This window comes from Melanostigma gelatinosum, assembly GCF_949748355.1.
Source record: "Melanostigma gelatinosum genome assembly, chromosome: 2".
Taxonomy (NCBI): domain Eukaryota; kingdom Metazoa; phylum Chordata; class Actinopteri; order Perciformes; family Zoarcidae; genus Melanostigma; species Melanostigma gelatinosum.
Genome location: NC_136635.1, coordinates 9,866,429 through 9,876,775, shown reverse-complemented (window position 1 = coordinate 9,876,775; position 10,347 = coordinate 9,866,429). Strand labels below are relative to the sequence as shown.

General features: G+C 42.0%; 1 protein-coding gene across 2 annotated transcripts; it reads left to right on the top strand.

The window, feature by feature from the left end:
• Nucleotides 1–1,542: 1,542 nt before the first annotated feature.
• Nucleotides 1,543–10,104, top strand: LOC306787775 (PWWP domain-containing DNA repair factor 3B-like). Of its 2 annotated transcripts, none has more exons than XM_079283040.1 (14): nt 1,543–1,726; nt 2,868–2,979; nt 3,077–3,399; nt 3,516–3,777; nt 4,001–4,138; nt 4,253–4,323; nt 4,712–4,785; nt 4,942–5,002; nt 5,102–5,177; nt 5,336–5,386; nt 6,619–6,860; nt 7,144–7,365; nt 9,451–9,539; nt 9,632–10,104. In XM_079283040.1, the coding sequence occupies exons 2-14, from the start codon at nt 2,943–2,945 to the stop codon at nt 9,729–9,731; spliced, it is 1,746 nt and encodes a 581-aa protein (XP_079139166.1). In that variant the 5' UTR covers nt 1,543–1,726; nt 2,868–2,942; the 3' UTR covers nt 9,732–10,104. The 2 variants fall into 2 exon arrangements, with proteins under 2 accessions (XP_079139166.1, XP_079139167.1); XM_079283041.1 differs by lacking the exon at nt 1,543–1,726 and adding an exon at nt 2,003–2,132.
• Nucleotides 10,105–10,347: the final 243 nt, after the last annotated feature.

Below are 10,347 nucleotides of genomic sequence, written 5' to 3'. Positions count from 1 at the left end.
TCCCCATCTGAGTTTTATTGCTGACAATGTGGAAAAAAATAATGAAACAGCAAAAAGACCTTGACGTAAATACAATTGACAGAAAACAAAGTAAACTGAATCAATGAAATTAGAAAAAACGACACAATTAAATATTGACTTCACTGTTGGTATCTGGTCAAAGTGGGGTGGGTGCGTTGGGGGGGACTCGGGATTTCTAAGATCCAGACTATGGCTCTGGGTACTTCCTCTTTAGGCTACTAATAAGTTCAAAGTCTTTGGGGATGGATTAGATGGAGAAGAAGAAAAGCAGCAAATGGATGTTGCATGAAGCTTGAGTGCAATGAGTTGAGGACTGGACATGGATGTAGACAAACAGGCAATTGATCAGTGTTGTCTGGTTCAATATGTGAACTGACTCTGTGAAAAACAATTTCTTGGCTCCTGCAGTAACATATTTTGACCGATGTGCCGTCCAACAAGTTAATGCAATCATGTCTGTCAGTCAAAATGGTCAACTGGCTGGTCTTTTCATTGAATTGCGTGCAGTGTGTGTGTGTGTCAAGTCAAGGAAAAGTTATGTAGGAAAAGGTGTGAGTGTAGGATTAAGATCCAAGGCTTTGGAAGAGTGTAAAAATCAATATATGATCAGTAATATTTCTGCATTAACATCCAATGACTTCTTGTAATGGTTGAGACACGTGTATTTAGTCGAATCACTTTACTGTAAAAGATAGCAGTTTATGAGCGGATACACAGTGCCCTCTACTGTTGTCATTAAGATATTGCTTTGAGACATGCAGGCACCCAGCAGCTGGGTGAGTAAAGCATGTTGGACTGCTACATGGTAATAATGCCATTTCTCACTGTTTCATCTTTACAGAAATGTGTGCTGTTACATTTTGCGGCACTAAAATGTACCTTCTGTGGATAAAAAAAAGGTTTTATATAAAGGACTATGTTACAAAAAGGAGACAGCATTTACGATGGCTATTATGTCATTTACTAGGCTTTCTTTTTTTCAAAAAACACATTTTGACATGTCACAGTAAGAAAACACGGGTGAATTTGGGATCTTTTTGTTTTTTTGTTTTACAGTTTTACACTTAATTTATTAGAACAGAGATGTCTAAATATGTGTCAGTGTAATGTTGTGAGAGTCTGTACTGTATGATGTAAAATATATGCATTGTATTATATTAAATCCATATACTTAAACTCAGTTGGAAAGCGAGGCAGTAATCGAATTACTGGATGCATAAGTGAGCAACGAATAACGTTGAAACGGGGAAATACTCAGGTAACTGAACAAGAAAAAAAGATATTAGAGAAAGCTTCTAAAATTGAAAATGAAACTGACTTTGTGTGGCTGGACATCTTTCTTTTGGCTTTCCCGACCTCCAGGTTGGGAATCATTGGACATTTATTTTCAACCCTACATTATTCTTAACAACAGTTTCGTTTTAAACGTCCAGGTATTTGAATATACCACTCCGTTGCTGTAGGTGGCGGTACATGTTTTTAAGGCGTGTTTACATCCGCATGATCCGCGATTACCTTGAATTTCTAAACAGCAGAGAGAGCTCTTGTGACTTGCATTACATGTTTGATACTTTATCGTAATTTTGCACGTTTTGTTTCAGTCCGCACGAGACTGTGTGCTGGTAACGTTGCGACAATGCCTGCAGTCTTCAAAGGAACTGGTCGCTAACTATTCAAACAAACGCCTGAGTTTAACATCTTTAAGGTGAGTGGCTAACGTGTGTCGTACCGTGTTACTACTAACGTTAATTCGTTTTGCCGGCTGAGGTACAACTTTTAACAGATAACAGATACGCTCAGTGGCGTTAACGCGCTCGGAGGCGTGTTGGTGCGTTTGGTTGTGCCCAAAGATAGCTGTCTGCAAACGCTGAATTAACGTCAGCTTTATTTAACTGTCGCAAAACTCTCATTATAGCCGTCAAACTGTAGCTAACGTTACTGTGCGACAGCAGCAAACCGCAGTCGCTGCTTTCACTGCTGGGGATGGTTGTGGGTAACGTTTGTTTACTAATGTAGCATGCTACGTAAACAAGCTGCTAGCAACCTGTCGGCTTTATCCAGTCGCTATCCGTCCAACTCGGCTATTACCAAAACGTTTGAGCTGGTTTAAGGTTTGCACACGTCTGATGTTGTTTGCTATATATTTGTGTATTGTGCAATGCTAATGCGTCTTTGAGAATTCTTTTTTGGGGATCTTTTTTTTTTTTTTTTTACAGTTTTACACTTAATTTATTAGAACAGAGATCTCTAAATATGTGTCCGTGTAATGTTGTGAGAGTCTGTACTGTATGATGTAAAATATATGCATTGTATTATATTAAATCCATACACTTAAACTCAGTTGGAAAGCGAGGCAGTAATTTAATTACTGGATGCATAAGTGAGCAACGAATAACGTTGAAACGGGGAAATACTCAGGTAACTGAACAAGAAAAAAGATATTAGAGAAAGCTTCTAAAATTGAAAATGAAACTGACTTTGTGTGGCTGGACATCTTTCTTTTTTCTTGCAGTAATTACACCGTAGTGGGGGGAGGAGCACTGCTGGGAATGTGGTGCCTTATCTTATCTTTGACAAATAACGTCGGGCACATGGCTTTATAACTCCCCAACAACTTAACTGAGATAGTGAACGAGCTAGCTTTTGATTGGTCGTTCCCTGGCACCGTCAGAGTGGTAACAGGTTAACAAACGCATGTAACGTTGATGCATGCAGAGTGAATATGGTATTTATCTCAATACCAACATGGCCTTTCCAAAGCGGAAGTAAGTAGTACGTTACATTCTCGGTCGGGCTTTACATATCGGTTGAACAATACTTTCTCTTTCTCGTTACATAACTGTCAGGCCTGCTGCCAGCGCCTCAAAGTCCTCCAGGGGAAATGTCATACTTTGACACGATCACTCTGATCCAATGAGCTCATGGGAAAGACTAAACCAACTCATACAACAATGAAAGGTAATCCAATCTGTATTCACTTCTCAATCCTGGAAGCAATACAAAAACTAATTTAAAAAGTGAGAGGCCGCTGCTAAATCTGTGAATGATATTTAAGGTGGATCTCGTAAAACCAGAACAAGGGAATCTACAAAGACAGCGAGAGAGAAGGTCTCCTCAGACACAGTTTCATCTCAAGCCACGAAGGATGCAAACGCTGTGCCAGGCAGTGATGTTGCCACTGTCGTCCCGGTCCCTGTGAGTTTCTTACCAAGTACTCCAAAAAGAGGCAGGAGACGAACGGGACAGACGCAAGAAGCACACCTGACCTCCACGCCAGTCCGCAGCTCCTCCACAGACATCCTGTCCAACATTTCAAAGTCCCCCACCGGAGAGAAACACGTGCAGCTAGAGTACACTGCACTCATCACTCAGTTAAAGGTGTTGGATCATATTTTATTGATATTGTTTATGCATTTTGAGGCAACAAGTTGTTCTTCCTACACAGTTGATTTTAGGGATATTCTCAAACTCTTTTAATATGTGTTCTCTTGTAGACATCAGAGGTAGATTGCTCCCAATCAAAATCCCAAAGCAGACGTAGGGGGGCTCATGCTTCCCAGCCGAGACAAGTTCGGAAAAGGCTGAAAAAGGAGCAAGCACCGACCTGCAGCACAACCAACGGTCCTCCTGCCAAGTGCCGACGAGGCAGGACGCGGAAGGTGGAGCAGGGGGGTTTACCAAAGGACACCACTACTCAGGCATCCAAACGCTCCAGACCAAGAGTCGAACTGGAGAAGCTTGATGCAGCAACGCAAGGTAGTTTCTTTTTCATGCATGTTTGATGGAGAGTCACCACAATACTGAAAGTCAGTTTGAGAAGTGTATTTTGGGAGGCCATCACCCTCACGATCCAAAGCATAAGGAAATGATCTGTTTTCTGCGTGCAGTTATTTTTGCTAAATCAGGCGAGCAAAATGATCTGCTTTAATCTTGTGGTATTGCCCCCCCCCCACCCCCACCCTTTACACCCCACAAAAAGACGACTCCTTGCTGTCGTCAGATCTATCAATAGAGCTGAGTCACCATGAGGAACAGCTGCCATCTTTGGAAGATGAGGGAAGTGAGGATGAGGATGAGGAGGATGAGCTACCAAGTTTCTTGATGCAGGTGGACAAAAGTGAGAGAGATGACAGTGACTGAATTCAAGTAACCTCTACAAGGACGGATGAGAGATGGTTTGGATTGTGTGTACATGCTGTATACTTTGAGTGGATTGTTTTTCTTCTTTCAGAGCCCCCGTCCATCACAGAGGGAGTGTTTGTGTGGCACAAATTTAGATCTTATCCATTTTGGCCGGCATTGGTGAGTTATCAGAAGTTTTTAGAAAGAACAATACACAATTTGTTGCTTTAATTTTTTGCCTATGATACAGAAAATTAGCAATTGCTCACTTTTGAGAAGCTTGAACTAGTGACTATTTGCTCATTGAATGACTTCAATTGGTTTATCAATTGTCTGTCATACAACTGAAACTGGTAAGTTTACTTTTTTAGCACTAATAAACGCTGTACTAAAACTCTATCATCAACTTAAGGGTGATGTCATTCTCTGGGGAAATTAAATGAAAGACCATTATGGGTATGAAATATTGATGACCTGAAAAACCTGTTGTCAAGACTTTACAAAATGACAAACGCTGAAAGCCTTAATGGTTTAAAATGTTTAAAATGCACACTGTCTTTGTCTGCAGGTGAAAAGTGTGAACCGTAAGCAGAAGAAAGCCAGCATCATGTTCATTGATGACCCAAAGATTCACAAGAAAGGGTAGGCAATAAGTGCATTTTCTCTCACTACTTTGTTGGTGAATGCATCTGAATTTTAAAAAAAATGTATATGATTGCACTGTAGGTTGTGAGGGTCCCTTGGCCATCGATTCTCTGCAGAACTTAATACTTTACTGTGTGTTTGTTGTTCTCGAAGGTTTACTGTGTCCCTGAAAACTCTGAAGCCTTTTGACTGTGAAGAAGCCAATGAGCTACGGGTAAGAATCGCTCATAAAGTATACACTCAATTTTCTAAAAATGGGGTTTTCCTGACACAGTTGCAAACAATATGTCTCTCTTATTGAATTTGTAATAAGTTTAAAGCCAAAGAGAAGTATGATGCTGCAATTGAGTGGTCCTTGGAGCTCATAACAGACTACAGAATACGGATAGGTAAGTCTTGTCGATTTAATGCTGAAGCAGACAGAAACAGATAAAGGACAGTGATATTGATATGCATTCTTTATATATTCACATACTTGCAGTATATATAAACACCATTTATCTGACACTGAATTATTCACAGTACTAATTATGTTTTGTCTTTGTAGCCTGTGGCTCATTTTGTGGCTCCTTCATCGAGTACTTTGCTCATGACATGAGTAAGTTTTGTTTTATAACATTCTTTTCTGTTTTTCTCAATTGCTTTGGCTCATTTTCTTTTGAAGCTGTCTCAACATTCTCCAAACTATAAGTGCAATTGTTATGACAGTTGCATGGGACATCACAACTCTATTGCATGTCTGCAAAAGGAAGTAACTCACCCAAAACATTTAATTCATGCTTCAAATCCTACTACCGGTAATTGTTTCAGTAAATTGGTCAATGCCACACGAATGGAAAGTTATTTTCGTGTGAGCAGACCTGGTCAAAATGTTTCAGAAGTTTCTTCACCATGGCAGTCAACCCATGGAAAGGTTGAATGAAAATTCACCTTTTAATCTTTCGTGTCATAAACAGATCATTTCCACAAAATGACATCCAAAATAAGCTGCAACAATGGAGAAAAAACCCGCGCCAGTTCCATTAAAAAAAAAAGACTTAATTGTACCTCCTCACAGTACGTAACACCATGTGGTATTAGATTCAAGGATAATTTATTGTCATTATGCACAGGTTTGAGGCGATAATATGGCCGGCATTTTAATATTTCCATAAGGTTTTCATGTGCTCTGTCCTGTGATTTTCCGGGATGCCATGGAGCCAGGTCTTTGTAAGGCTGTGGGCACAACAGACGGCGACGCCCCGAGGTCTTATTTCATCCATCTTATTCTCCTGCGACTGGACATGAGCCAAGAGTAGGCTGGATAGCGGAATAGCCTTAAGTCCTAGCTGGGTTGGCTTTGCTTCCATCTTGACTCTTCTCCACCTTTTGGTGGTGGTGGGCGGTGATCGTCTCAACGTCTGCTGCACTTTATCCGATCCCCGCGCTTCCTTCTGCGACGTTGATGAGTGTATCTCTGTCATATGCAATATATGCTCCAACAATTAATATGAAAAGACTTTGATCATTGAACAGATCTGAAAACAACTCATCAGTTTTGACCAGCAAGCCACGTGCAAGTGGTTACTGTGCAGAATGTAGCCGACTTACTCGTTTTCACTCCTGTGCCAAAACGTGCAATTTTCTTCAATGAATGCGAAATTCCAAAAAATGAAATTAAGTATTTGTTTATTTTAACATCGTTTAAACAAATAATAATAATTTTCATTTAAGAATTGAGTCAAAGTGAATGAGAGAAGCTGAAACATGGCACGGCAAAATACAAACTTCAGTACATCTGCAGCCGTACTTGGTCCTGACATGCTCTTTACTGCCTGTCCTGAACTCCAGGCTATCCAGTAAGGAGAAAGTACCCGCAGGCAGCCTCTGAGAGACTAACCATCGCCAGTGATGAAACGATGGAGGTGCTGTGTGACGATCATAAGGAGGACTGCTTTAGTGAACAGCGTGAGGTGGTCAGCAGGACTTCAAAGAGGCTGCTGCCAGACCGGAGTCATGCCGCCCACAACCGTGCCAATGAGAAGCTCGTGCATTTCATCGTAAAGCAGCGCATGGTGGAAAGACGCCTTCTGGTATGAATAATGGAATCTGTTGTGTTGCTCGTGTAGTTCTTGGATTAGCAAACACTTTCACAATACCAGATTAAGATTTACTTTTATGTATACATATGAAGAAAATATGTGTCGGTGCATTCTTCTGTTAGAGCCATGTCATCTCTCTAATTATAACCATCCGCTGTGTGATTTTAATGTTGTGAAAAGAGACTAAATGTGGTTAATAGGCATCTAAGAACATTCTAGATGAGCACCCGTCCCTGGATGAATAAACGCACCCTTCCTGTGTCACTCCTTACAGGCTGTGATCCGTGGGCAGCAGCAGTCCAGATGGCTTCGCTCCTTTCTGAGCGCCAATCGTAGACGAGTGGTGAACGTGTACCTGGAAGATGACCAGCAGTTGGACCAGGTCTACTTGTACCTGAATGAGCTCTACGCAACTGCCGGGGTCAGCGCCCCTTTACTGGCACAGATGAAATCCATGCAGCGTGTCCCCTTTGTCCTGGATGTGCTTCTTCCTGAGGTGAGCTAAAGCGTTGAGGTTGTTTTTTTTTTTTTTAATATGCAGTTCACAGTTTATGTTGTGGTGTGTAATGTTGGGCTCTGGCCATATGGCTTAAACATGTGCTGTGGACAAAGAGAATCAGGCCTTCACTTTGTCAAGCAAAGGTCTCATCCTGATTTGTAGTTTGAGGAGAGCAAAGGGATTTCACACTCAGGTGTGAATTCCCCCCCCCCCAAATAACCATGGTAACCGCGGCAATCTCATTGGCCGAGAGCCAAGAGACCCGAGGACCCCTGTGGTTCGGCCACTGTTCTATAAAACTCTCTGCTGCCCCCACCGCATAGCTTTTTCCAACTCTCCCTCCGGGGTTAACAGGAGGCACACACCGCTCTCCTCGCCCGGACCCCCCCGCTGTCCAGGCCACAGAGAATCCAGCTTTTTCCCGTCGACCTCCGTCGAACAGGGAGCACACCACGCTCTCTTCGCTCGGACACCCCCGTCCAGGCCACAGAAGAACCAGCTTTCCCCCCACGAGGGAGCCCCTCGAACCCTCATCAAACCCTGACAGGTCACGAGCCATTTCGCTGGACGAAACAGCCCGCGATAACGAATCTGCATCAGCATTCGTTCAGTGCTTTCTGCTTCTTTTTATTTTGTGCACAAACCGGCACAGAGGAGCCGACGAAGCCTCGCTCCTCTCCTGACCGATGATTACCGGGAGACCTACGGACCACGTCGTCTCAGCCGAAGTTAAACTGTCCTCCCTGCAGCGAGGACAGATCACGTCTGCGTTTGCTCCAGAGCGAGCTGCGCCACGACAGACCGAAACAGCGCCGCTGCAAAGCCGCGCTGCAAGCAGCCCCCCCCCCCTTGTCCCCCTTCCCGACGAGGAAGACGGACCATTTTGCTCACGAACCCTTCAACGTTGCAACGAAGCATCTACAAGTAAGATTCTTGGCATTTGGGCATAGCTTAGCTTAAATTAACTTAAGTTTAATTCAGGCCATTCATGTATATGTTGATATTCCCGTGTTTTTGTGTGTTTAAGACTGTCGCGTGATATCGAGATATTACGCAACTCCTCGCGGACGAGAGAAGCTCCGCTGTATTTGTGTATTAACTGTGACTGTTTGCTTGGATTTATTTGATTTCTTTTCATTGGTTTTACTACACTTCGTGTAGTATTCTCTGCTCATTAAATCAGCTCTGTGAGTGAAGTGTGGAATCTCGGCTATCGTACATAACTGCTGGCAGTTCTACCGACAACGGCACGTTATGTACGATACGCCAGACACCCCCATTATCACTACAACGCGGACAGCACGCAGAAGCTTGATTCATGACCCCCACCTTTGCTCTCTCTTTCTTCTCTCTGCCCCGGGAGAAACCCCATTGAAACGATCGCCTCACATCACGTGCTGCCCAGGCACACGTGAATTACATACAGCAGCCCCATTCTGCCATTTTGTCCGGGTCCCTCGACTCCGCCATCTTTGTAGTTTTTAGCTGTAGTTCTTAAGGCCCCTCCCCTTTGGCCCGCGTCACTCGACGCCGCCATCTTTGTAGTCTTTAGCGTAGCTGTAAGACTCCCTCCTGTTCACCCACAGACACACACACACACACACACATACACACACAGACATACACCCTCATCCATTTTATTCATTCTTTAGTTTAGGCATATAAAATCGTATGATAACGTTTGTTGGTTGCACTATTAATTGATTTGATCATTTATTATTTTGATTCAATAAACTCTGTTATACTTTAAGGAGCAGTCGTCTGTGATTACTTGTGCATATGTATTTGATAAGACTGTATGTAGTAGCCTGTGCTCGAACTTAAAACCCTTCACTGTCACTGAATGTATAGTCATACGCAGACTATTGACATTATGAGTGACTACTAATTATGAGACTTAGTTTTATCGTTTGGTTATTGGTCCCTGTTCGCAGGGTGGTGCCCCGTTTATATTAATAATCATTAATAATTGTTACATACATCAATAATTCTATTGATGTCAAGAATTCAGTTTCTTAAATGCTGATAACCCAAACACGCTCCTTTAGATCCCAACAGTAACATTATTGTCCTCCTACACAGGCCATCATCTATGCCATAGCTGGGGTGGACAATGTCACAGTAAAAAAGGCAGAAGAAAAGTACCTGAAAGGACGATGCATAAGTAACAGGTAAGAGTTTGATGAGATAGCCTGTCATGGTTGAAAAGGAATATTTTTCACACTGAATATGACTGTTATTTTCCATTTCTTTTTCATTTCAGAGAAAGGCAGGAGTTTGACTTGATGATTGAGCGGCAGATGAGGAAAAAATCAAAGCTTCAGAATACTTCACTTGCGCTATTCTCTGACCCCATCAGTTAGCAGACTGAGTATTGTAAAACAGGAAACCTTTTTTTTTTCAAAGGCAATTATGCAGTTTTTGTGTGCCTTATAATCAATCATGAATTATATTGCATTAATCCAACTCTCCTTTTAAGTTGCAACAGTGTAAATTGCTGAAAAGCTGTTCAAAGGGGGGATTCTGGTGTTAAAATGTTGACTGTAATAATGATAACACATGTTAGGCAATCTGATCCCCTACTTTTAACAACTATGTAACTGTTTACTGACAATATATCCACTGCCAGATCCGTCACAGAGCTTTTATTGTACATTAATGTACAATAAACATGAATTGCTGTCTGTATATGCTTGTGTGCTTTTTTTTTTTTTAAATAAACCATTTTGTCCCAGAGTACAGGCTTTCACACACTAAATGATCGATAAGTGGCAAATAAACAACACCTTTCAACACAATCGTCATCACAATACAGTACATATTGAGCCAACGGTCCCACCACTAGAGGGCCTAGGGCCAAAAATGAACTCTTCTACTGAAAATGTCTCCTGTTTAAAAAAGGAATTATTTAAAACATCTTACGCTGTTTAAAAAAGGAATTATTTAAAACATCTTACACTGCCATCATATAATGTAAAG

What these genes read in the sequence shown, in the direction of transcription:
- LOC306787775 (XM_079283040.1), top strand. Translation starts at nt 2,943, where the DNA reads ATGGGAAAGACTAAACCAACTCATACAACAATGAAAG. An exon ending in GCTTGATGCAGCAACGCAAG is followed by an intron (nt 3,778 to 4,000) that starts GTAGTTTCTTTT and finishes CCCCACAAAAAG; the next exon opens with ACGACTCCTTGCTGTCGTCA. An exon ending in CCAAAGATTCACAAGAAAGG is followed by an intron (nt 4,786 to 4,941) that starts GTAGGCAATAAG and finishes TTGTTCTCGAAG; the next exon opens with GTTTACTGTGTCCCTGAAAA.